Source organism: Podarcis gaigeae (genome assembly GCF_964106915.1).
Source record: "Podarcis gaigeae genome assembly, chromosome: 5".
Taxonomy (NCBI): domain Eukaryota; kingdom Metazoa; phylum Chordata; class Lepidosauria; order Squamata; family Lacertidae; genus Podarcis; species Podarcis gaigeae.
In genome coordinates, this window is record NC_139681.1 from 6,513,495 (window position 1) to 6,541,316 (window position 27,822).

Here is a 27,822-nt window from a genome sequence, read left to right on the forward strand (position 1 = left end):
CTAACTGCCATGATGAAAAAGTGATGCCATTCAAGAAACCACTATCCAAACCCTTTCTTGTGACTGTGGGATCCATGGTCAACTTCCCTGTGGTAGGGAAAGTGGTGGTGTTGACAGACAGGGGCCTGCCATTGCTGATGAAAGCTTGTCAATAACAGCAATGCTGCATTTTGGGCAAGGCCCTCTGTAAATAATACAAAGGTTTGATGTAGCAGAGTACACACAAGAAACAGACTCACAGGATGGTTGCAAAGGGCCTGTAAATTCATCTACATCCCAACATGCCCTGCTATAATGCACAGCTGTAATTATATTGCTGAAGGCCCCGGTAACTAAAATCAAAATGAGCATTTTGACCCACGAGGTTGGCAGGGCCCACCTGCCCCCCACATCAGGTAAGTAAAGTAAAGTAATTAAGTAAAGTTTTATTTATACCCCACCTTCCCCAGTCAATACCAGGCTCAGGGTGGCTAACATCAAATATCAAATACATTAAAACACAATCAAACAATTGATTTGGCTTTTATTTCCCACAATGCCCTGGATGGAAACTATGCTGGGCATTCCAGAGCATCATGGGAAGTTAAAACGGCACTGCTGCCAGAGTACTGCTGCCACACCAAACTGTCCAGTAAACCTGCAAGGGGTCCATAAATGTAAGAAGGGGGTGCCAGGCCAATTTGCCAAGACCCCTGCCCACCTGGCTCCCCATCAAATCTGGGACAGACAGACAATTACCCACTGGCTAACAGAAAAAGTAATTGTTCCTGGAAGACAAAAATGAAAGAGTAGTGCCAGTAACTGAGCGATTGTTTTACCACATCCATCAGAGATTCTCCACACAAGAGGATCACAACCTTTTCACCTCCCAGCCTCTGCTGGGCCCATAATAATTAACTCTTTTGATCACAGCTGAGCAGAAGAGAGTCTGATGACCTTCCACAAAAGTGAACTTTAGACCTCTCAGAAAGGAGAAGTTTCATTAAAAATAAAAGCAGTTCTCTGTACAGTCATAAAGTCCACTCTCCTGAAAACTCCGCGGGTTGCCTCAAGTTCAAAACAGTTCCTCCTGACCATTTATGGCTAGCTCTTTAATGTTGGATATTTTTGAACAAACTCTGAGTAAAGGCACAGCTGCAGAAAGAAGAGGGGGCTCTTTTTCAAGTATTGTTGTTGTTGTTGTTACAGAGATGATGAAATGCTCTTCTGTGAGTTCGCATTATTGGTGAAAAAGTCACAGGCCCAGTTCAGAAAACATCACACAGCCAAGTTAAATAATTAATCCTGAAGCATCGTGAATGGAAATGTATCCAGTTTGAAGCATTTGTTATTACAAAGAGGACCTCGGGCCGTGGACACGAACAGGTCCCCTTGTTCCTAAGCAGCTTATCTTTCTTGTGTGACTGCCAAATAAAGCAAAGCCATCCTTGTTACTGAAGCAATTAAAAATGGAAGAGTATTTTTTGTTTTTAAGGAAAAGGAAACTGTCCACATGAAAGGTTACAAGTTGAGTTCCTGATCCCATGCAAAGTCTTTCCAATATTTCAAAATATAAGAGATGATCTGGTTCAACATTACATCAACCTTTACCCAAGAAGGGTCAAAGTCAGCATAGAAGATGAACCCCATGTGTCACAGAACCTTGGAATATAAAGAACTGAACCAGCTATGGATCCCTCTCTATGGAATTTTATTCATTCATTCATACATACATACATACATACATACCCACTCTGCCCATCTGTCTGGGTTTGCCCAGCTAATCTGGGCAACTCCCAACAGATTCAAAACAGAATAAAACATCAAATATTAAAAACTTCCCTAAAGAGGGCTGGCTTCAGATGTCTTCTAAAAGTCAGGGGGTGCCACCTGCAGTGAGCGCCCCGGGGGTGAGTGTCCCAGGCGGGCGGGGTGGAAATGTCACCCCCTATTACGGAAGACACCTGGGGTGGACCACCCCCACCGCACCCCCTTCCTCCGCCACTGGATGGTGGGAGGGGAAGTAAAAATGACCACCAGGGTTTTACCAGGTTTCAGTTGTAGATACACCTGGTGGGATTGCCATGCACAAGTGAGGCTACATGGCTTATGGTCTGCACTGGGGTTAGCAGGTTATAAACTGAGCAGACCTTCAGCAATGAAAATGGAAATGTTGTTCCCCTAGATTTTTAATTAGTTTACCTTGTAACAGATATGCTGGTTGTGCAATCTTGCAATCAGAAGATTATTTCCTCCCTTATCAAGAAAGTAACCTGTTGAGTGAGATGCTAAGCAGGGCTGGGAAAATGTCTTAAATTCCTAGGCAACAACATCACACTGAGAAGAAAGAATCCAGAGGCAGCATCAAACTCAACAACATCCTCCGTATGTACAGCTGACAGTGAGATTCTCAGTTCCTAGCCACCTGCATGAAATATTTAGGCATCCAGTCAACCTTTTGCCTGGTTTCTTTTCCCCTTCTCAGCCTTGATTATAACAAACACAGCAGCATACCTTCCCACATATCACAGGTGAAATGAGGGGCAATTTTGTACCCTTGAGTTGTAACACTCCCATTGTCACATGATGCATTGCTACTCTCTTAGTTACATGCTGCTGAAGAAGCCTGACTCTGGGCACATTTAGTCATTGGCTCTGCAGTTAAAAAGACTGTCCACTTCTCAGGCAAGATGCCTAGAACTGCTTACAAGAATGCAAAACGTTTAACCCCACAATAGATATCCTTCTAATAGGGTATTTCTACCAATCAGTACCTGCTTCTTGGGAGAAAAGCAATGACAAATCTAAACAGCATCCTAAAAAGCAGATACATCACCTTGCCAACAAAGGTCCGTATAGTTAAAGCTACGGTTTTCCCAGTAGTGATGTATGGAAGTGAGAGATGGACCATAAAGAAGGCTGATCGCCAAAGAATTGATGCTTTTGAATTGTGGTGCTGGAGGAGACTCTTGAGAGTCCCATGGACTGCAAGAAGATCAAACCTCTCCATTCTGAAGGAAATCAGCCCTGAGTGCTCACTGGAAGGACAGATCATGAAGCTGAGGCTCCAATACTTTGGCCACCTCATGAGAAGAGAAGACTCCCTGGAAAAGACCCTGATGTTGGAAAAGATGGAGGGCATAAGGAGAAGGGGACAACAGAGGACAAGATGGTGGGACAGTGTTCTCGAAGCTACCAGCATGAGTTTGACCGAACTGCGGGGGGCAGTGGAAGAGAGGAGGACCTGGCGTGCTCTGGTCCAGGGGGTCACGAAGAGTCGGACATGACTAAATGACTGAACAACAACCAATCAGTATCTGGAAAATGATTTTGCTGCAATAGGAAGACATTTAGTTGGGGATTTGTGTTCTCTCCTAAGCCTTTGGGTTTTAAAATTTACCACCGCTCTTTAAGTATGTGTTGTGTGTGTGTGTGTGCCTGTGCCTGTGTCTGTGTCACTGCCAAAGCAATCAGCACTTTGGGGAGTTCTAGGAAAACATGCTGGACATTTCGCTGAAAGTTATTTAGAAGGGAAGCTGTACTGTTTGCAAGCAAGAAAAAGGAAATCCTTTCTGCCAAAGGCAAATCAGTTTAATGATGCCAAGTGGGAATATTCCAGAGTTCTTTCTGGTTACCCACAGGGCAAGCAGCCATATTATTCTGCCTGATGGGCAGTGGCACCTTGCGTAAACAAAAGATTCTGTCCACCTTCCTAAAAGAGGCAACAGCCTGGAGTCAGATGCGTGCATGCCATAAAGTAGTCATTTTCCTGCATGATTCAGCAACTGTGCACTCAAGAATCTTGCAAGTTAGCTGTATTAAGCTAACTTAACGTTGGGGTAATGGGAAGATCAGTCCTACGCAGGTGTTGGTAATTGCCTGCAGCATAGCAAATAAGGAGTATTTTAATCGTAATAAGCATCCAACAGAAAGCAACCAGGTTGGGAATGGCGCAGTCTGTCAGTGACAGAGCTGGGTTCAAAATGCAGGCAAGCATGGAGGAAGGAGACAGCAGAGGTCAAATGGTAGAATTCTGGAGCAGAGCTGGCCCACACATTACACAGAAGGAGGTGGTATTGCTGGTGCCCTTCCTGCCTCATCGTTGGGGTCTTCCACAGGTTTGCTTCCAGTGTCAATTCCTGCACTTTTCTTAAGGACTTGGCCCACACTTCAAATGATTCAGATGTGTCTTTACGTAATCCATCAGAGCAGACCTCTGATTAACCTCTCTCCCCTATCTGACCCAAATGCCCAAACAGGACTACAGCAATTGCCCAAGAGCTGCTTATTATCCCATGTCAAAATGTCGCCTCAGTTGTGCTGCTGTTCTCCATTTACAGCACAACTGTACATCACTGGGGATGTGAGGCTGCCCCTGACCCTGCTGAAGAACCTCTTGTGTTTAGCATTGCTGCCTCAGTTCTTCAGCTCTAAAAGGCAGGGAAATGCTGAATCTCATGGTATCGTGTCAGAAGTTTCATTTTATAGACATTACTGGAGAGGTGCAGGTCAGCGGTAGCTGATAGTCTCCGGTTAGGCCTTTGAAAAGGAGCAAGCCCCACAGGGGTGATCACACCCACAGTTGTTCGCAGCCTCATCCTTTTTCAACTGCCTGCCTCCATTCCCATCCCCCCCCCCCCATGTCCTATCTCTGCTTCTGGGATTAAGCGACGTCAGTTTGAAGAATTACTGGGTAGTATCTTGTGTAGAAAAAAATGTCCCCCTTCTTTCCTCCCAAAGACCCTTTTCAAAGACATAAGTTCATAACTGTTTACAAAGTGGATATGGGTCTGTTCTCCAAGCTTATTCTTAGTTTGGCTGCTGTGTAAACAACTGATGTCAGTGTGGAGGCTGGCCTGCAGGAGACAATGGGCTGGGTAATTACAAGAAAAAGAGTGCAACAGGCACTCAAAACGCATCTTCCATATTTAGTGTCTAAAAGTGGGATAAAAGAAAACACAACATGATGAAAACTATTTATTATCCAGCTATGCTCAGCTTCTCTCCTTCCCCTCCTGCCTTGCAGTTGTTTCCTGGTGTTTGGGAACCTGCATTGGCAGAGACAACCTTAATCAAACCATTTTGGGGCTTTGAGAGCCAGTGTGGTGTAGTGGTTAAGAGCAGTAGTCTCGTAATCTGGGGAACCAGGTTCACGTCTCTGCTCCTCCACATGCAGCTGCTGGGTGACCTTGGGCCAGTCACACTTCTTTGAAGTCTCTCAGCCCCACTCACCTCACAGAGTTTGTTGTGGGTGAGGAAGGGAAAGGAGATTGTTAGCCGCTTTGAGACTCCTGAAGGGGAGTGAAAGGCAGGATATCAAATCCAAACTACTACTACTACTACTCCTCTTCTTCTTCTTCTTCTTCTTCTTCTTCTTCTTCTTCTTCTTCTTCTTCTTCTTCTTCTTCTTCTTCCTTCAGAATAACCAGATGTTTGTCCCTGAGTGGAAACCCTCAAATCTGCTTCTATTTTGGTTTTAGGCAAAATATCAGGGCCAACACTGCTCCTCAGCGATTTCCCCAGGACATTTTGCTGCCTGAGATAAAAGGCCAAACCTGGTACAGCTGCTGCCAGCACCCTGCCCATTCCACGTTCAGAAGGTGACTAGACCATCAGGTGAATCTTGATATAATGCTCAAGACAACACCATATCCTTCCCTGTACCTAAGGTCAGGGCACAATTTACCCTTCAACATCTCACTGCAGCTTTCCAGGTTCAGCTGCAGGAAGCAGAAGGCTCACTCTGCCCAAGGATAGGGCCAAGGCTGCATCTCACTGTATTGCCGTGCGCACATTCAAACAAATTGCATGTCCATTTCTAGGTGCAATTAAAATGTGCAATTAGGTAAAGGTAAAGGGACCCCTGACCATTAGGTCCAGTCGTGACCGACTCTGGGGTTGCGGTGCTCATCTTGCTTTATTGGCCAAGGGAGCCGGCGTACAGCTTCTGGGTCATGTGGCCAGCATGACTATGCCACTTCTGGAGAACCAGAGCAGTGCACGGAAATGCCGTTTACCTTCCTGCCGCAGTGGTACCTATTTATCTATTTGCACTTTGACGTGCTTTCGAACTGCTAGGTTGGCAGGAGCAGGGACCGAGCAACGGGAGCTCACTCTGTTGCGGAGATTCGAACCGCCGACCTTCTGATCGGCAAGTCCTGGGCTCTACGGCTTTCCATTTCTTGCACAGAGGTTCCTTCTTAGCATTTCTGGCAAATTATGGCACTGAGGGCAACCAGGGCCAACAATGGTCAAGTTCATGTAGTCGTTGTGATGTTGCATTGCATCAAGCCCAAAGGATTGAGATTGAGACTTCTCTATTTTGATTCCTTTCTCCACCATCCAACACTAACAGTTATGACACCGGTGAGTTTACTAATTTTAGGGAAGTGTCATTAGGATAAAATAGTTCACAGGTTAAAACTTATTTCCTTAAAAAATCATCTGCAAAAGTTGTGGGAGGGTTGTTGTTTTCTTAGGTGTGCCTCAAAAATTGAATTTCAAAAGGAAAAATGTTTAATGTTAAAAATTCCAAAGTCAGATTTGGATTCTGAAATTTTCCAGTTTAAAAACTGGTACAATAATTTGTTTTTTAATTATGCAATTCCAGAAATAAGATTAGGAAAGGATTCCAGCTACAAGAGCAAGAATTCCAGGGTATGGTATACATACACATGGAGGAGTCTACCTTCTTGGTTAAAGCAGGTCTAGGTCTGATCAGCACTTTGGATAGGAGACTACTTGGGAACCACATGTTTGCTGCCCTGGGTGCCATCATGGAAGAAAGTCAGGGTGCAAATGTCAGAAAATAAAAGCAAAAACAAAAAGCAGGATGGAGTTTTGAAATATATTTTCCAGCCAGACTTTTCCTTCTTAAAAATAGTGGCAAAAAGAAGCTAAACAATTGGGTTATACCAGTGCCATAGAGGATTCTCAATATATTACCAAATTTTAAAGGCATTTATTCAGTGAAGAATTTGGGACCTTTTCTTACCAATCAGAAGAGACTGACTTATTCTCTTGCTCTCATTTTTCTTGCCATGTTTTTCGCATTAAAGCATGCAGTGCACTCTTATTTACCATGTAAACAACGTATTGTTTTTAATCATTTTTTATCAGCTAGAGAGTCATAAAACTAATCTGAATGTCTTCATTTCTTTGCCAGACTTTTCCACTCAACCACCACCCTCACAAACATACAAACATTATTACTCAAAGTTTTGTTTTGGTCTAGATTGTTTAAAATATCTTATGTTGCTATTTACCATTTTCCAAAAGAATGGCAACAACTGAGTTACCGGTACTTTTCTGGGGCGGGGGGGACCTGAATAACTGAAAATATTTGTTGGCAATGCTACAACAAAGCAGGAATAATAACACTGAAAAGTCACTTAAAATGTTTACCTTTATAGGAGAGTTTAAGTCTTGGGACATTTTGTTTAGATGTTACGGACAATGGCAAGAGTATCATTCCCAAGCAGAACATCATACAAAGATGTTGGGTTTTGAGAGATATTGTTCCAACCATTTCTCCGGAATTTTTTCTTGCACTTCTCATTTCTTTCAACAATCCAAAAGAAATCTGTAAAGAAAAATAAAATGTAATTGTCCTTGGTTAAAGTAAGATTTGTTTTCTTTCGTTTTTAAATGAAGGATGGCTAAAAGAATTCTTCTCAACGGAAAATATTTTATGATATACTCGACAAAAATTCAGATGGACACAAAGGAGGCAGACATGCTTGCTCATGGGTACACATACTAATACGCAGGGGCTGGATCTGGCCCAGTCGCCTTCTAAATCCTGCCCACAGACAGTCCGGGAATCAGCGTGTTTTAGTGAGTTTTTACATGAGTAGAATGTGTCCTTTTATTTAAAATGCATCTCTTTGTGGGACCTAAAGGTAAAGGTAAAGGTACCCCTGCCCGTACGGGCCAGTCATGTCTGACTCTAGGGTTGCATGCTCATCTCGCTCTAGAGGCCGTGAGCCGGCGCCATCCGAAGACACTTCCGGGTCACGTGGCCAGCGTGACGAAGCTGCATCTGGCGAGCCAGCACCAGCGCCGCACACGGAAACGCCGTTTACCTTCCCGCTATAAAGCGGTACCTATTTATCTACTTGCACTTAAGAGTGCTTTCGAACTGCTAGGCGCGGCAGCAGCAGGAGGCCCCATTAGCTAAAGTGGTACTTCAGGTTAAGTACAGTTTCAGGTTAAGAACGGACCTCCGGAACGAATTAAGTACTTAATCCGATGTACCACTGTACATAACTGACAGTAGTAGCACATGCATTTTTGTCATTTGAATACTCATCAATTAGTGGCTCATCCCTTGGTAACTTTCAGCCAGACATGCAAGTTCCTTAGGCATTTTCAAAAGTCCCCCCCCCCCGCATGTTCTCTGCTGTTCACACAACCAGCCTCTGTAAGTTCGGCAAATGTTTGGCATGCACACATGCAAGAGGTGAAAACAGTATTTCTCCTTCTATGTGTTCAGCGAACATCAAGCGAGCACCCTTCTGAAACAGACTGTTTTCTCCATGGAAAACCATTGTCCTTGAGCTGACCCTGAGCAATAGGGATGTTTCATGGGTAGCAATTAGCCAGTGATGGGTATTTGCACGTACAAGCTACCATTTGATGCTGCAGCCCAACCCATGATGGCATTCCTTTTGTATCCAGCCCACCTACGTTATGGGTCCTACGATGTGACTTTCTAGCTGGCTGCTGGCCATCCCGTAGACAGAACCACTGAGTCAAGAAATCTCCCCACCCCCTGGCAATGGACGACCGTGAAGATATGCAGCATTTAGGACAGGAAGGAAAAGGGAAAATGAGCTTGAGACGAGCACATCTCGGCTGGCTCACCTGAGAAAGAGCCTTTGAATGGGAGGAAGAGGAAGTACCTTCAAGTACATGAGAAAAATGTGAACCGGAAAATAAATAAATAAATCCAAAGATGCACTTGCCTGCTTTCGACAAATCCTGAAAATGACTACAGAATGAACATTTCTTCCTCTGTTGAGCAATTTTTGTTTACTGAAGACATTTGTCTTTGTGTGCATCTCCCTTTTGTCTATTTATTTAAAAAATACAATCTCCTTAGAACGCAACACACTAGGCCTCCTTTATACACAAGGCAGCTGCTCAGCGACATCGGGGCCAACTGAGTCTCCCTCTTTATTCATTGCGGACTTGGCTGCTGCTGGAGTTGGATTCCCATCACATTCCAATTTGTTGCTCCATCTCCTAAAAGCAGAAGGGAGACCTTGAGAGCTTCTCTTAAGAGACTGGTGGTTGTTTTGTCAATGGTGCCCATGGGACATCAAGCCATAGGAAATTCCTGCTCCTTCCATCGTCAAGGGTTAATGAGATCCATACTCTGAGACTGAGCGAAAAAGAGCCACTGTTTTCTGTATGGACCAACTCATTCGCGTTCTTTATCAGACACAAGTCAAAAAGGGGCTTCTGCTTTTGGTTTAAGTCTTTAGTATTTCTGTTAAGCGTTTTTTTCTGAGAATCCCTTTGGAGAGATCATGAAAAAAAACCAGCAATGATATGGCGGGGGGGGCAGCGCTTAACAAGGGTCCTCAACCCTGAGGACCACACTCCCTTGTGGGGGTTGCATGCCAATGGTGGGGGGCCAGAGGCAAAAAGGGGCCAGAGCAATGGATGTGAGCCTCCCCTTTGTACAGTGGGCTACATTCCATCCATGCAAAAGCCAGAGGTTTCGCATACACACAAACAGACACCCAATCTCCCCCTTCTCCACCCTGGCAAATGAGGCATCATCACAGGTCAAGGACATGTTCCAACCAGGCGAAGGCGCTCGATATCACAGCACAGGGGCAGCAGAGCCTGGTCCATTAGGGCAAGTGGGGCCAGGGCCATCTTAGGCATATCCAGAGCCATGGTGCAAAGATCCCTCTGGCGTTCCCCCCCCCCAACAACTTCAAAACAAGGGAGGGTGTGGTGGAAAATGTCCTCTGCCTCCCTCACTGTCCCGATCCCCAGTGTGATGGTGGCGATCAAGCAGGAAAGCATACTGGCAGACATGCTCTCTGGTGCCAGGGCACCCGAGAAGGCAGCCTGGGAAGGCTGTGTGCCGCCTTTCGCCAGGAAACAGGAGGAGGACAACGACCGGGAGCAGGGACGCCTTTAGCAGATGCAGAGGCCATCCTAAGCCTCTGCGGGGATTGCTCTCCTCCTGCGGAGGCTTGGGAAGGAAGCTGCATGCCTGCCAGCCATATAATTGGCGGGGCGCAGCTGGCGGGCGCGCAGGGAAAGGGGAGGCGGCTGGCAAAGTCGAGCAGCTCCCCCACTTGCTGAGAGGCCAGCGCCCTGACGCAATGAACCACTAAGCCCTATGGGAAAGACGGCTCGGAGTGGGACACTGCCCTACCAGCCTTCAGCCAGCACCTACCATCCAGGGAGTGGCACGGCCTGTCAGCTCCCTTCTCACTAGTCTGGGCATTGCCATTGTAGAAGGGAAGAAGATGGGGGCGGGGGACTAGAATCGGTCAGTTAACTCTACGTGCTATTGGCTGTGGCTTCACCGACTCTTGGGCTCCCCACCAGTTCCAGGGAGCACCAGTCTCCACTGGAGCAGCAGCAGGAAGGAGCAGGTCTTGGGAAAGTCCGGGGCAGCCTTTATCCCTGCTGCACCAGTGGCTCCCTACCTGACTTAGAAGGCAAGGTTTACAGTCAGTCCCTTTAAATCAGACATTTCAAACATATTCAAGCTGCCCATGACTCCTATCATAGCTGAACCACCTTCAAGGCTAGGGTGTTCCCCCATAACAGGCAAAGGGGCTGACTCTGCCATGCATTCTCTTGCATGCCACAACTTGCGGGTATATTCTCATCACACAATATTCTTTGTTGCCATATGGAGATGAGGAAAAATTCCAGTTTTAGTGTCAAAGAGTGCAATCCTATGCATGCCTATCTGGAAATAAGGCACTTGTGCTTACTTCTGAGAAGACATAAGCCCATTTATTTCAGTGGCTTTACTCCGAGTGTGACTAACGCTGGATATCACCCATAGGATTGGGGCTGTCTTTGACGTGGAATGGTCACTTCCATTCAACTCCTCTCCACAGCCATGTTAATGGAGACATCACCCTTGCTACTATGTTGCATAAAGGCAGGAAAAGAAACAGCACACACCCCAATCTCTGATGAAGAGCCACACTACCTAGTTTCGCATTTGCCCTGCTTCATGTCTTGACAGATATCTGAAAAAGAAACTGTTCATTTCTCCCAACAGCAGTCAGATTCACAGTGCGATCGTCGGCATGTTGCAAAGCCCGCTGTGTTCAGTGGGACCTACTCCCTAGTAAACACAGTTTGGATTGCAGCGTCAAAGCACAACCATATCAAGTCCTACTGAAGTCAATGTCTTTGGCATCAGTAAGTAAGTTTAGGATTAAAACCAATTTAGTTAACATCAATAACTCCAATGAAACCACGAAACTGTGGAGCTGGAGCCAATTGATGGATAGTTAATTTATTCCAGGCTCTCACAGCAGCCAATAGGAGTCAGTGTAATATGAGACTTCATAGGCCACTCTGTTCAATCTGATATCTAAATGCAACTTATAGCACTTGGGGAAGGTTTTGCGGTATAGCCACAGAGTCTTAACGCAAAAGGGTTGTGACTCACCCATAAATTCAGCCTGTCAGCCTTGACTGACATAATATCCATGTTATTATTCTTAAACTACATTAACTGAATCCAGAGAGAGTTTTAAAGGAGCCATTAATGAGATGGTTCCAGGAACAACGTTGACTATGCATGTATAGAAAGACGTATCAGGTGCAGAGCACTACAGTGGGATTTGTTTAAGAAGGAAAAAGTTGAACATGATGTGCTAACAATGGAATGTCAACCTGCCTTTTCACTGCAAGGCTTAAGTTGATGATTGTGAAATAACCTTTAGAGTTATCACATTGCTTATTGTTATACTGCGTGCCTGAAGGCTGGGAGTTCAATATCAGGTAAAATTGAGGTCATACCCTTTTGTCTCTACCAAGCATTGTGATGAATAAAATCACAGCAATCACTGCTATCCTCAGTTATTGTTACCAACAGCAGTTATGTTCTGTCTTGGGACTGTAGCATAATGGTAGAGTGAACATCTCCAGGTTTAGCAAATGATGATGGGAAAGAGCTGTAAAACCCTGGACTTCCTGTGATGTCTACTTTAGGCTTTTGTCAAGGTGGGCTTTGTTTTCCATTTTGGATCTTTTATTATTATTATTATTATTATTATTATTATTATTATTATTGGAATTGGCTGTGCCTTCTCCCTGCTTCCATTGATTTAAAAATGGGACACTATCAGGAGAACTTCTCCAGTGGATTGTGTCCAATATAAAAAGCTACTCACTGTGGCTTATGCCCAAAGGCAGGTGTTAACAGGAGCTTGGAAGAGAGATGGATACGTCATTCTCAAGGGCCAGGCAAGATTCCATAGGGGGGGGGGAGAGAGAATATCAGTTGAACAAAGCACTTAAAAAGCACTTATCAAGGGTCAAGCTAACCTCAAAGATATTTGGTAGAAGAGACACTGATCCCAAAGTTGAGATCTAAGGAAAAGAAATGCATACCATGATGCTTGATAATTGTAATACTCCTTGTAAACCACTTAGAGGTTTCACTACCATCAAATGGTAAATAAATTTTATTAGATATACACTTTTAAATTCATCCACCAGTAAGATGTGCATTTTATATGCATCTCTTATGTTAAGCACGTATTTTTGTGCAAACATTTTATGCACTGAAATTTCAGAGCAAAATTCATAAAAGTGAACATTCCAACTGGGAGCTGTGTTCTGATCCTCGAGCAAGTTTGGGAGTACCAGACTGGGCCAGTCTGCTGTGAGAGGCAAGCAAATGAATTGATCCCCCAAGCCTAGTCCAAAGCTCATGATTCCCAGCAGACAGGACTTCTGAAGCTTAAACCAGCTTTTCCAACTCATCTCTTGGACCATAAGCCAAGTTAACACACACTGAAGCATTGATCAAGGCCTTGCTTTGGGCTGCTTCTCCAGTTACTAAGAGATCATCTCGGACTCGGTCGATAAGAGCTGCGCTTGAAATGCTTAGGGCCCAGAATGTCTGCTTATATCCACGAGAACCCCTTAGCTCTTCTGCATCAGGATAGCACCTTTTGAGTTGCTTGTGTGCAATTCTACTGTGACAAAGAAGACCACAGAAGGGACAACTCTTATCTCTCTAGCAGGGAGGAAGGGTGGTGGAGTTTGATCGTAGCCAGCGAAAGTGAAAGAAATGTGGTTTGTCTAGCAAAAAGGAAGAGGAATATGGGAGGGGAGACAACTGCATAACTGCTCTTGTTTTGATAAACTGGTGCTACATTAAATATTAGCACTTGATGTCTGGACCTCTGCCTGCGGTACATAAATGATTCTTGCAGGAACACCCAGTTCTCCAGTATTCTCTCCTCGCAAGGGAACCAACCTTGTAAAAAAACAAAAAACACCTTCCCTTGAAACTAATTCCCCACTTGGGAAGGTGGGGTGAGTGAAACATCCCTGTTCTTACCATGTCATCACCACTGTATACATCTCTTAGCTCCTAATACTAGGAGGTGCTATTGAGAAAGAAGTGCGTTCAGCTAATAGGAATGCTTTCAGAAACGTTCTGCTTTCTCCAACTAGGTTTTGGATTTGCATTTTTATAGTCAGTTGACGCAATCCAGAAAAAGCTCTCAGGCCTCAGCCCCATCAGTTCCAGTGGAATGTGTTGCACACACATAACGGACTTTTGCTGGATTTTGCCCAGAGGGTAAGAGGAGAATACATGCAGGAAAAGTGCAGAGCACGGTACCCATTTCTATGTGCACTCAAGCATATTTCCAACTGGGATTAATTCCACACACACACACACACACCCCTACAAAGTGTGCCTGGATTTTACAGAAATAGAATTTGTGAGACAAAATGCTTATGCAGCACTTAGAATTGATTCTCTTATGCAGAGCAAGTAATTCAGTTTCATCATAGCCTAAAGATATGGATTTCAATGGGCTTTTGCTGTTGTCGTTTTATCAATGCATCACACTCAGTTCTCATTTGTCTAGGCTGATATTGGGGGAAAGTAGCTTAAGATAACCCAGAGTTGGCTACATGCAAAGAGAAAGAAGGAAGATTGAGCTCTTAGGATCAGTTGCCTCTCCCTTTTCCTGTGAGTAGAGCACTACATTTGCCCTTCTGCGTTGATTCAGGCCATACCTGACCCAGAGCAGAACTGAGATACAAATTGTCTAAAGAATAACAAAACGTTTAATGGAATACAACCCATGAGGTACTGCAGGATGACTGTGAAGACCTAGTCTAGGAATACTCATGCTTACGTGTAACTGTAGATCCACCAGAGAGGAACTGTACATCACCTTGAAAGGTAGGCTGTGTGTCTGCATTCTGGATGTGCTTATAGTTTTTGGTCCAGATCTGTGCATGTATCACCTTCCCTGGATTGTGGGTGGGGGCCATAGAAGCAGAATCCTAGGGGCTGAGTTCCCTTCACACACCCCTAAAATATTTGAGGGGGGCGCCGTCCCCAAACTTGATGGGTATTGCCATTCAAATGGGGTGTGCATGTCACATCATGTGATCCATTATGCAGGGTGGGGCTTACTCCCCCCCAAAAATAATAACAATAATATTATATTCAAGTTGGCACTCCTGGGTGGAACTGTTCATTGATCAAGCACTGAAGGAAAAACCTGTATTAATTGCATTAGGAGTTGTGTTACCATCTCAGTTTGCAATGATTTTAGTATGTGGCAAAGCACCCTGAGGACTATGTAGTGTAAGAATAATTATCCTAGGCATTTCATCAAACATACATGCAACTGAGAAGGGTTTGCACTTAAACATGCAATTAAGATTCCTGCCTTGCAGTATCAGTGCCAATATTTTGTTGTTGTTTAGTCGTTTAGTCATGTCCAACTCTTCGTGACCCCATGGACCAGAGCACGCCAGGCACTTCTGTCTTCCACTGCCTCCTGCAGTTTGGTCAAACTCATGCTGGTAGCTTCGAGAACACTGTCCAACCATCTTGTCCTCTGTCATCCCCTTCTCCTTGTGCCCTCCATCTTTCCCAACGTCAGGGTCTTTTCCAGGGAGTCTTCTCTTCTCATGAGGTGGCCAAAGTATTGGAGCCTCAGCTTCAGGATCTGTCCTTCCAGTGAGCACTCAGGGCTGATTTCCTTCAGAATGGAGAGGTTTGATCTTCTTGCAGTCCATGGGACTCTCAAGAGTCTCCTCCAGCACCAGAATTCAAAAGCATCAGCTCTTCGGCGATCAGCCTTCTTTATGGTCCAGCTCTCACTTCCATACATCACTACTGGGAAAACCATAGCTTTAACTATACGGACCTTTGTTGGCAAGGTGGTGTCTCTGCTTTTTAAGATGCTGTCTAGGTTTGTCATTGGAGTTAGAAATGAGCTAACAGCAACTCAACATGTCTCCTGAACTTCAGGTGACAGCTGGCAGGACCAACTGCCCCTTGTCTGAAGGTCATGAATGAATTCACCCTGGCTCTGACTACCAAGGATCAGTCTGCATTGGTTCTTGGGAACGGATCACTACTATTCAAGGGTAGCCTCCCCATGAGGGATGGGCAAATATGTCAACTTCAGGGTCTCTCTGTTCCTCAGTTTCCCCATCTTAGGTGGAATTCTCCACATTTCTACACCAGTTTGTGATTAAACAAACATATCAGTATTTTAGAGCCATTTCTCCATACACATTTTTGCAAGCGATTTTCCTTAATGATATTCTCTCCTTTTTGGTATGTTACTTTCATTAATGTATGCATTCTTCTGCATCCACCCAAGGTGTTCTGGTCTTCATTCTCCCTGCCTGCCCAATCTATAGCTACCAGCTGTACCAACAAGAACATAGCCAATTGGCCAAAATTAACAGTCTTTAAATTATTTCACCTGATCTCAAGAATTAATTTCAGATTTCACTCCTCAGAATGTGTAGAGTGTTGTATTCCTTTCCTTTTATGGGTCTTAGCTTGAAAATATATGACAACTGCTATTTACAAAATATTTTTGAAAGACAATGCGTGGTTATTACAGCTGCTTTGTGCATGTTGCTCAAAACACTTTCAGAGACTGAGTGCTTTGCAATGTTGTTCCTGCTCACCTGAAAGTTCTCTAAATTGCACCATCCATTCCAGGTGGCCACCAAGGCAAAAAAGGACCAGCAAGCAAATTTCAAATGTTTCAGCTTCACTGTCTTCTTGAATTTGGCGATTATAACATTCCAGCCAGTCTTAAATAACAGGGTTTTTTAAAAAAATAATTTTTAAAAAAAATAATGCGTAGTAAAAACAACATTATCTCAAATTGCTTGTCTCTCCTGCCCCCCAAAAATCACCCTGTATTTGCAATCAGTTCCACAACCTCTAATTAAAACTTTTATACCTTGATCATGAAAAAGAGTTCACAAGAAGAAGAATCACAAAACACTATATGGAGCTCAAATGTCTCATATTAAAAATCCAACCATCTTCAAATGGATGAATGTTATTAATATTGATCAAATATTAATCTAATAATAATAATAATAATAATAATAATAATAATAATAATAATAATAATTTATTACATATACCCCACCCATCTGGCTGGGTTTCCCCAGCCACTCTGGGCGGCTTCCAACAAAATATTAAAATACCGTATTTTTCGCTCTATAAGACGTAAGACGCACCAGACCATAAGACGCACCTAGTTTTTGGAGGAGGGAAACAAGAAAAAAAATATTCTGAATCTCAGAAGACAGAACAATAAGAGGGATCGCTGCACAGTGAAAGCAGCAATCCCTCTTGCTGTTCTGGCTTCTGGGATAGCTGCGCAGCCTGCATTCGCTCCATAAGACGCACACACATTTCCCCTTACTTTTTAAACATTAAAAGCTTCCCTAAGCAGGGCTGCCTTCAGATGTCTTCTAAAAGTCATATAGTTGTCTATTTCCTTGACATCTGATGGGAGGGCATTCCACTGGGTGAGCGCCACTACCAAGAAGGCCCTCTGCCTGGTTCCCTGTAACCTCACTTCTCGCAGCGAGGGAACCGCCAGAAGCCCCTCAGTGCTAGACATGAGTGTCCGGGCAGAAAGATGGGGGTGAAGATGCTCCTTCAGGATGGAACCAGCATAAAATACACCACAGTAGAACACACAACCATTGCTCCCATCCAAGCAAAACCTTTGGCTGAATCTGGAGGCAAAGAAAAAGCTTAAAAAACTTCAGAGCTTATCCAAGCTAAACATGGTGAAGAAGGTGTGACCTATAGAATGTGTTTTATTCCGAAGTTATGCTTCTATAAGCCAGCAATGCACTTTGATTTCCAAATAGCCACCTGAGATGATGGACAAAAAAACAAGCCGAACTGGCTTGGAAGGGTGTATACCTTATTCACAATTGCCAAATGGAGAGCTGATCATCCCAATGCTTGCAAACTTTGACATGCCGTGTAAACTGGCATACAGAACGTTTGCCAAAACCCCATTATGACGTGTTTTGAAAAACTCCAAACTTCAAGAAACCCCTTCCACATCTATTTACGGCCCCACATATGATGGAGCTCACTCAATAACACATCCAAACATGGCATCTAGAACGGCTTCCCACACATCTGGAATCATCTTCTCTGCAACTGCACCCATCCCCTCATTTTTGGTTTGTGATTGTGTACGGGGGGGACGGGACTATGTTGGGAGATGGAGCCTCCATAAGGCTGTATTTCAAGTGGAGCCGTGTAACTGTACAAATTGTGCCCAGAAAATCCAAATAAAGAACATCTTGCCTTTGTGTCATACTTGTGTTTCAGCTCATTAAACTTATCTTCAAATGTCCTGTGGCTCTTCTGCAGCATTCTTGGGTTCTGTTTAGTATAGTCTGAGGTAAATATGGATGGTTATATATTAAAATTCCTTACTACTTTGTTGGATTGTCTGTGGCTGTTAATTAATTCAATAGCAGAACACAAATGTTTGATTTCATCTGGCGGGTTTTACAAGCTCCCGTCATTATTAACTCCGGTCTATTTCTGGTTGCTACATGTTGCAGAAAAGCAATTACAATGGTTAAGCGAAGGCCATGGCAGCAAAAGGTTCAAGAGGTTGGAGCTCTAAGTATAGATGGGAAATATTAATTTAGGACACAGCAGAGGTTTATGAAATAAAAAACAGTGGGGTCAGATACACTGTCCCTGTCCCCCCACTACTCAAACTAAAGGTTTCTCAGTGAGGTTGGCAGGCAGAAAATTCATCGCTGACAAATGAAAGCATTTTGGATCAGAGGAGCCAACTCCTAGGGGCCAAGATACCTTTGCTCCCCCTTAAAATATTTGAGGGGGCTGCCCCCCACCCAAAGTTGATGGGCATTGCCATTCAAATAGTGTGTGTGTGCCACAACATATGATCAATTATGCCAGGCGGGGCTTACCTGTTTCCCTCCCCCCTCCATATTTTATTCAAGTTGGTACCCCTGCTTTGGATAAAATGTTTTGAAAAGCCAGTAACTTTCATTAATATCTGGGTAAGAATTTGAATCCATGTTATTGTTTAAGGATACCTCAGTAATAATTGGGACGTGGGTGGTGCTGTGGGTTAAACCACAGAGCCTAGGACTTGCCAATCAGAAGGTCGGCAGTTCGAATCCCCGCAACAGGGTGAGCTCCCGTTGCTCGGTCCCTGCTCCTGCCAACCTAGCAGCTCAAAAGCATGTCTTTTTTTATTTTTTTTAACTTCTTTTTATTCATTTTCTATAACCAAACAACAACAAAAGAAAAAGAAAAAGAAACAGCACACACCAAAGAAAAAAGAAAACATCAACCAACACAAAAAAATGAACAAACCAGAAGACAAACATTAATTAACAACAAATAACAGTTGACGGCATGTCAAAGTGCAAGTAGATAAATAGGTACCACTCCGGTGGGAAGGTAAACGGTGTTTCCGTGCGCTGCTCTGGTTCGCCAGAAGCGGCTTAGTCATGCTGGCCACATGACCCGGAAGCTGTACACCGGCTCCCTCAGCCAATAAAGCGAGATGAGCGCCGCAACCCCAGAGTCAGTCATGACTGGACCTAACGGTCAGGAGTCCCTTTACTTTTTTACAGTCACAATTATTTGACACCAGCCTACAAAATGTTCACTGGAACTGAGTAGCCCATTTAAGGTGTAATCCAAACCGCCTTGGGATAGGGCTAAGGTGTCCCTCTGCCCAGCCTTGAATGCCTCCATTGGCCACTATGTGGGGCTCCTCCTTCCAGCTCCTGATTGGGTTGCTCAAAGTACCACGGGCAGGATCCTTCCTGATGGCAACCAGCAAACCCCCTGAAAGGAAGCATCCCAGTGGCAGCGAGGGGCTTAACTAGCCCAGGGAGGGGCTTAGCTAGCCCAGGATACATGGGACACTGAGCTGGTGATGAGGTTGGGCCAGATCTGTATCCAAATGCTATGCTAGTACCAGGCTTGCACAGCAATTTTCCTGTCCTCTGCCCCACCTCTGGCTCTGGCCGGCATGTGTGGCAGGCTTGAGGATATGGCATTGGCTCTACTCTTCTACTAAGCCCTGCCAGCCAGCAGCCAAGTTTAGGAGAGTAGCCATCATCATTTAAATGCTGCAGTTACAATTGTGTGCAGCGGGACCACCCCTCCACCCCCTGTTGCGCCCCCTTCAGTCTTGTCACCTGCTGTCCTTGCATGATGGAAGAAGTCTGAAAAGCAGAGCTCAGCCACCTTCAGACCTTTTCTCCAAGGTCTGAACAGCAGTGGATGGACCCAGTGATGGAGTGGCCAAGCAAGGGACTGCGCTATAGTATTTGTTTACTTGAATATCAACCCTATATTAGGTAGCAGTATATTAGGTAGGTGGTAAATAGCTTTGAATTTGTGGCGGGATAAAAAGATTATAGGTCCAATGTAACCTTCCAAACCACAAGCAACCATCTTTGTTTCAGAACACTTTGCTCCTCACTGCTCCAAGAAATATGGAGCAAAACAATCCAGGGCAACGTCTCCACTCTTGTCATCATCCATTAGTAATAATAAGAAAGCCAGAGAGAACAAAACTGAATGGATCTATTAGAGGTTCAGGAACTCCTCAATGAGTACTAACTCCCAATTAAGAGTTATCTGTATTTTTGTTGGCAAAATGGTGCTTTTCTCACAAAAGACCTTCTGATGTCAAAGCACGGCAGCTACAATATCAAAATTCCTCCAAAAAAACAAAACAAAAAACTTCTTATCTCCACTGCCACAGTGGCTTCTGAACAGATGATACCCTTGGTAGATGTAACATTCCCACAGGAGCACAAATCTCCCTGTAGGTCAAACAAAAAATGCGTCATCTCAGGCCAATAGAAATAACATTTCTTGCATTATTGGATTGATTTGGCACAGTAGTTTTTGCAAACTTTGCCTGTTGAGATATGGTCCATGCTAGTTGCATGTTTTTACATCCTCTCATGCTCTTAATCAGTGGAAAGTGAACCGTATAAAAACCAATTTGAAGGACTTTCGACCTGGAAATGAATGTTACTGTCCCTTGAGCACAGCCAATTAATTTCTCGTTTCTCTCATGAACATCAAGGAAAATGTTAACGAGGCAAGGCAACTGAAAATCAATGTGTTATCAAGAGAAAAGGAGATAAAAGAAACAGGAAACTGGCAGCTGGCAGCTGGAGGGAATGCAGTTGTGCATGACAGTTTTTCATTTAAAACAAGAGAAGCTAGCCTTTTTCAGACCAAAAGGCACAAGAAAGAGACTGGCCACAATGGTCAATGCACACACATGGAGGCCGCTCCCTACACATTCAGGCAGACGCACATTGCTCTTCTCCTAAGTCAGGGCTGCAAGGGACTATTATTTGCAACTTTCACAAACATAGGCACATGGATCAGTGTCTATTTCAAGAGAGCAACAGATATGCGGCTTGCAGACTATTTCAGAACGGACTTCTCAGAAAGGAAACCAAACCTATGAGCTATGCATGTCCAGAGATGGCTTTGATATTAAAACAGAAGGTAAATGTTAACTCCGCACGGGGGAAGAGATGGGTCTGCAGGAGACCAACTAAGTCCTGAGGAAAGCAGAGAAACATAAATCTGTACATACACCCCTAACCGGCTCAGGCTACTACATTGCAAGCTCCTTCAACCTGCCCCTTCCATCAATGGGTCTCAGCTCCAGTTTCGGGATGCATCAGTACCAATGTCAACTGCAGCTGATACCAAACTTTTAAACTAGGGATGGATGCATAATTATATTTCCATTCCATGCCAGTTTTCCTTGCATTCAAGCAGAGGTTCATTCCATCCTGGGCTTTGGTAGATCTCCACACCACCCAGGCACGAACAATCCATGTTTAATTAATATACCGTACTTTTCAGTGTATAAGATGACCTTTTTAAATTAAAAAATTATGCTAAGAATTGGGGGGGGGCATCCTATAAATGGATAGTGCACCGGAGGAACATGTGATTGGGTATTTTGCGGGCGATTGGTGGCTTCTGCCGGTACGTAGACAGACGATAGTTGCGTTTTGCGTCGCGTGCATTTTTCAACAATTCCCCCTAAAAAGATCCCAACAAGTGTGGGCGGCCACCCCTAAAAGCTCAACAATTTAGGGCAATCTCCCCCATTTTCTTAATGTTGCATCCCCCAAAATACACAGGGCATGTTATACACGGAAAAATACGGTATATTTTATGAGCGTTTTACGCAGAGAAAAATGCAAGCTGCCCCTACTACTTTGCTGGGTGTTGGAGTGGGAACAATTTAGCCCCTTTCCAAGTGCCCATGAAGATTCACTGAGCTAAACACAAGCTGCACTGGCCATGTTCGGCGGTGTATCAGGGGCTCCATAAATAAACACATGTTTCTGTTGGTTGCCTGCAAACAACAACAAGCAAAACTTGAAGTGGCTCTCCAAGCACAGGGCATGCCAGGGAACACCCCCACTTGAGTTGTTCAGACCTGATTTAGAGCAATTGCACCCTAATTAGACAGGGATATAATTCCTGGTATTTACTCTATGGAATGAGAGGATGAAAATGAAATAACCTCTCATCTACTAAGTTCATTCCATTTATTTATAAACACCTAAGTTATAAAAGAGCAATATTTTAATATGCCACACACCCTAATTTATAGGTACATCTGTGTTTCCTTTGATTGTGGTCCAAATTCCTCAAATTATAACTTTTATTGTTTCCCTTCTAGCTTGGCAGCAATTTAGGGAAATTTGCTCATTTCTTCCACACCTCTGAGGTGAACGAAACACACATTGATCCAAACATGCCCTTATCTCTTTAGCAGAAGTTCCAGTTATCTGGTTTCTGTGAAATCTGGCTCTCAGTTAACACTGCGATGATGGAGATGAATGCCTGACAGAGTCACAAGAGGGAATTTTCAGAAACAGGGTATCAGAATTTTTAAAAATAATGTGCTGGAACTTTTAAAAAAGTTAAATAAGCACAGGAAAAAAAAGGTTGAGCCACAAGACCCAGCGTCAGTGCTAAGGTGTAACTGAACTGTTGGCACACAGCCCTTGGGGGGGAAAAGCCAATGCAATTCTGGGCTGCATCAATAGGAGTATAGCATCTAGATCAAGGGAAGTAATAGTGCCACTGTATTCTGCTCTGGTCAGACCTCACCTGGAGTACTGTGTCCAGTTCTGGGCACCACAGTTCAAGGAGGACACTGACAAATTGGAACGTGTCCAGAGGAGGGCAACCAAAATGGTCAAAGGCCTGGAAACGATGCCTTATGAGGAATGGCTAAGGGAGCTGGGCATGTTTAGCCCGGAGAAGAGGAGGTTAAGGGGTGATATGATAACCATGTTCAAATATATAAAAGGATGTCACATAGAGGAGGGAGAAAGGTTGTTTTCTGCTGCTCCAGAGAAGCGGACACAGAGCAATGGTTCCAAACTACAAGAAAGAAGATTCCACCTAAACATTAGGAAGAACATCCTGACAGTAAGAGCTGTTCGACAGTGGAATTTGCTGCCAAGGAGTGTGGTGGAGTCTCCTTCTTTGGAGGTCTTTAAGCAGAGGCTTGACAACCATATGTCAGAAGTGCTCTGAGGGTGTTTCCTGCTTGGCAGGGGCTTGGACTCGATGGCCCTTGTGGTCTCTCCCAACTCTATGATTCTATGATTCTATGAATTACTTTACTGAACCTTTCTCCCTGCCTCTACTTTATAGAGTACACTAAGATGACATTGCTGGGAGTTACTCTGTGTATCTGTGTAGGGTTGATGGTGATACTTCAAGCATTAACCATTTTAAATCCTCTTTTATGATGGTCTGGCAAGGGTTTACAGCTTCTGCTTCCTCCTTCTGCCTGCTAGTTTTTGCCTGCTATTTCTTTTTCCTGTTTTATTTCTCCTCAAATGGCCTAGACAATCAGGGATCAGGCACTAGGCAGGTTGATGCCTGAGCCTATAAGATTTAACTATGTTCTGACATCAAGAGGGGCAAGTGTAGCCCACTGGAGTGATGGCAGCGATTCTTGATTGGTCCACATGGGTGATGCTAGCCAGCTAAGGACAATTACCAGGATTAAACAGTTTCTCAGTCCTTAGCAATAACTCCACAAATTGCTGATGTGATGGCCCTCCTGGGAAACAGGTTAAGAAAACAAATCCCAATTTCATTTTAGCGCTACTCCAGACTGTGGGATGTAATCCATTGGAGCACTCAAATACAACATTCCTCGTTTCCCTAGAGTGGACACAGGCAGGGGCATGTTACTCCAGCCACTATAACTTCCTGTGCCACTGATCTGAAGTGTCCTCCCCTACATGTGACCAGGCAGATGGGCATGACCTTGGCTGACTCTATAAAAGAGCCGAGTCACGCAGCCATCTCTCTCTTGATGCCATTTTCTTCTCTTGGTGCTGTTCTCTTAATGTATTTTGCTATCTGCTAGGTCTCAGCCAGCAGCACATGGGATATGGGATGAACTCACACTTCGTTTTGCAACTACTAGCTAAAGCCTGCCTTCAGGGATCATACTGTGGACTGAATGTGAGTAAACTTCTTGTTACTTTTAAGGAAAGACTGTTGTGTCTTTATTCTTTTAAGAGGGATCAAAGGGAGCTTACTAGGAATAATCCAATCTGGGCAAGCCAGACTGGATTGCTTAACTAAAGAGATTCAAATGAAGCAAACTGCTGTATTGAGGGGAATTTGCTCTGCTACAGGACTCACTAGTGTGAGTGAAGGAAGAATAATATTGAATCAATATATCCTCTCCTACCATCCTTAACATTCTCTCACAGGCTCTAGGCAAGGGGCACTCCAAACTATGGGAAACATCAGAAAAATTGTCTGTCATCAGAGTTCTGCAACTGCCTGATTAGAAGGGAGGAGTGGCTCTAACCACACCCAGGCCCAGTTTTTGACATGAAATGCAAGATTTTGCTCAAACAACACCAGCTTGATTGGCTATGCAGGGATTTTACGTTTACATCCTTAAGCAATGCTATCCATTGAATAGCATTGCCTTTCTTAGAACATTTGAAATAAATTTTCTGTTTAGCCATGATCACCATTGATGAATGCAACATTTCTTTTCCCAAAAATGCAGGCTAGCCTTTCTAGGAGTGCAAAGCAACAGTCTTGCAACAGGAAAGTATGGCAGAGTTTGAATGGGATTGGGCCAAATGTTGGAGAAAGAAAAGCTAGCATCTGTCAGATTGTTTTCACTATGTTCCCTTCTTAATTAAAAAAGAAACACTATAATCTTCTTTGTTCCACAAATGTGCCATTTGTTGTCAAATCAACACTTCATTGTGCTTTTCTTAAAACTGAGACTCTACCCAAATAGAGAATCATGGGCAAAACGTGAATGTCAACACAGATTAAGGATAAAAACAAGCCAACATTGGCAATATTATTGACTAATGTCTCCAGAGGAATGCACAATATTGAACTCTTGCCAAAATGTTGGCTAGCCTGCTTTTACTTTGGCCCAGTGTTCAAGGGACAATTATTATTGGCGATGGGTAAGGAACATTTATTTAGCAGACTTTTTCATCTTCCAATAAGAGCAATCTTTCACTTCAGATTAGCGAGTACCAACATTCCTCCCCACTGAGAGTGAGCTCTTCAAGGCCCCTGGTGTCATTCTCTCAACAGTTCATCATTTAGTAGGGGTTGAGTATCACTCTCAAACATACACACTTCGTCTCGATTCAGCCTCTTTGATAAAGGCTCATCAACATTCAGAGATGCGCCTGGCGAGACAGAGAGGTTACTGGTTATTGCTTCTCATTGTTACAAAGCCCTATTCACCACCAGTCAGAAATTATTGACTCAGGAACTGTTTAAAATTTGCTCAAGGAGAAAGCAAAGATGAAGGCAAATAAGTGAACACTAAAACCTGAGAGAAGATTTAGCAAACAGCTTCCAAACCACATAATGGCTTTTTCAGAGTAAATCTCCACCCACCCACCCCCCCACTGTCCATTTTAGATGGACATCTCTGAGAGGCAAAACTTACCTTTAGCAAGTAAGGGAAAAAATGCCCAACCCAAGAGGCTGATCCCCATCAGACTGAACTATCTTGCATGATATCTTTTTCCTAGCCTTAGACTGAATTCCAGTACACACATACCTGGGAACAAGTCCCATTGAACTCAATGGGGCTTCCTTCACAATATGATAAATCAATATGAATGGGAAGACGTCTGTTTAAATGAATATACATGTTGATAAATAAGGCTTTTTAACTCATTTACAAATATGGGGGGATTTAAATACAGCATCATTTATGTATGTTTCTCTGGAAGTAAACCCTACTGGCTTCAGTGGGACATACTCCCAGGTAAGTGTATACAGTGGTACCTAGGTTTATGAACTTAATCTGTTCTGGAAGTCCGTTCTTAAACCGAAAATGTTCATAAACCAAGGCATGCTTTCCCTAATGAGGCCTCCCGCCGCCGGTACCCTTCCACCATTTGGATTCCATTCTTAGACCGAGATAAAGTTCTCAAACCAAGACACTATTTCTGGTTTTGTGGAGTTTGTAAACCAAATCATTCTTAAACCAGTCTGTTCTTAAAGTGAGGTACCACTGTATAGGATTTCATTTATTATTACATTTATATCTGACTTTTCCTCAAAGAAATTTAAGATGATACACAATGCACCTGATAAGCCCCTCCATGGTAAGCTCTCTAGGTAGGATAGGCTGAGAGGCATTGACCAGCCAGTGAGCTTCCTGGCTGAGTGCAGGCCTCAGATTTGGTCTCCCAGGTCCTAGTTCAAGAATGTAGCTCAGGGGTAGGCAACTTAAGGCCGGGGGCCGGATTCGACCCAATCGCCTTCTCAATCCAGCCTGTGGATGGTCCAGGAATCAGCATGTTTTTACACAAGTAGAATGTGTCCTTTTATTTAAAATGCATCTCTGGGTTATTTGTGAGGCATAGGAATTCATCCCCCCCAAAAGAAAAAAACATAGTCTGGCCCCCCACGTGGACTGAGGGACGGTGGGCCAGCCCACGGCTCTAAAAGGTTGCTGAGCCCTGCTCTATACCACTCTGGCTTTTACACCACACTTCATATCACTAATGATGCACTCTTACACATGCTTACTCAGAGCTGAGGGCCATAGCTTAGTGGTAGAGAATGCCAAAGATCCCAGGTTCAGGTCAGACTGGGGAAATTCCCGCCTGAAAGCCTAGAGGGCCACTGCCAGCCAGTGTAGACAACATGGAGTTAGATGGAAGAATACACTTACTTGGTCCAATGTTCCCATTGAGTCTAGTAAGGTTGCATTGGGTTGGTTTTTTTTAATAGCCTTCTCCCACTCTGTGTGTCACACACTGGGTCCAGGTTGTACACAAAGGACAGCAAACTGCAGGTGTGGAAATTATGTTGAATTCATACACTTAAAAAAAAAAAAAACTGATTCTGCAAGTCAGAAAGCAGACGGGAGAGGGCAAAGCCAGTTTTCCACTCCAAGGGAGGCTTGGGTTGCGACTTGTTTCCCTTTTTTAAGTGGGGAACATTCAGAGATGTAATCCCCCACCTGTCCTCTGAATAAGGGTGATTTGGTTTCTGGCTTTTTCTGCTCCGTGTATAAATCAAGCTTCAGATGTGACACATTGGAGAATAAAAGGTCTCTTTGGGGCATTTCTGAAAACATCCTCAATCAAAACAAGGGGGGGGGACACAGGTGAGCAGTAAAAGATCTTTAGAAACAAAGCACGATATATGCCTTTCTCCCTCACTTCCAGTCAGTTAAATAAATTAGCACTGTGCCAGAACATGTCTCCCCATCTCTCAAAAGTTTTCCTCCCCTGTGAAAGATGCTTCCATTTTTCTGCCTGAGTCTCAGGGTGCTTTAGAATTTCTTTTTATTTTTTGCTGGGTGATGGGTTTTGAGCTTCCCTTATTGGTACAGTGGTACCTCAGGTTAAGTACTTAATTCATTCCGGAGGTCTGTACTTAACCTAAAACTGTTCTTAACCTGAAGCACCACTTTAGCTCATGGGGTCTCCTGCTGCCGCCGTGCTGCCGGAGCACAATTTCTCTTCTCATCCTGAAGCAAAGTTCTTAACCTAAAGCACTATTTCTGGGTTAGTGGAGTCTGTAACCTGAAGCTTATGTAACCTGAAGCGTATGTAACCTGAGGCACCACTGTCTTTTTTTCTGTATATGTGTGCACACATCTCCAGCATCCTGCAGCCTCCCTGGCTGTTCCTGCTGCCTGACCAGCAAACACCCCATGGGAGGGGTTCCCTCATGTCATCGTCCCTTCAGGTGAAGTGCAGGCAACCCAGGGA

The 27,822-nt window shown here is 44.1% G+C and overlaps 1 protein-coding gene across 1 annotated transcript in view; it reads right to left on the reverse strand.

The window, feature by feature from the left end:
* SEMA3D (semaphorin 3D) overlaps window positions 1-27,822 on the reverse strand; it is a 174,388-nt gene that overhangs the window by 110,406 nt on the left and 36,160 nt on the right. The window contains exon 2 of the mRNA XM_083738746.1: window positions 7,384-7,561. Within this exon, the coding sequence (XP_083594872.1) occupies window positions 7,384-7,537 (154 nt within the window). The 5' untranslated portion in view covers window positions 7,538-7,561. The remainder of the gene's footprint in view (window positions 1-7,383; window positions 7,562-27,822) is intronic.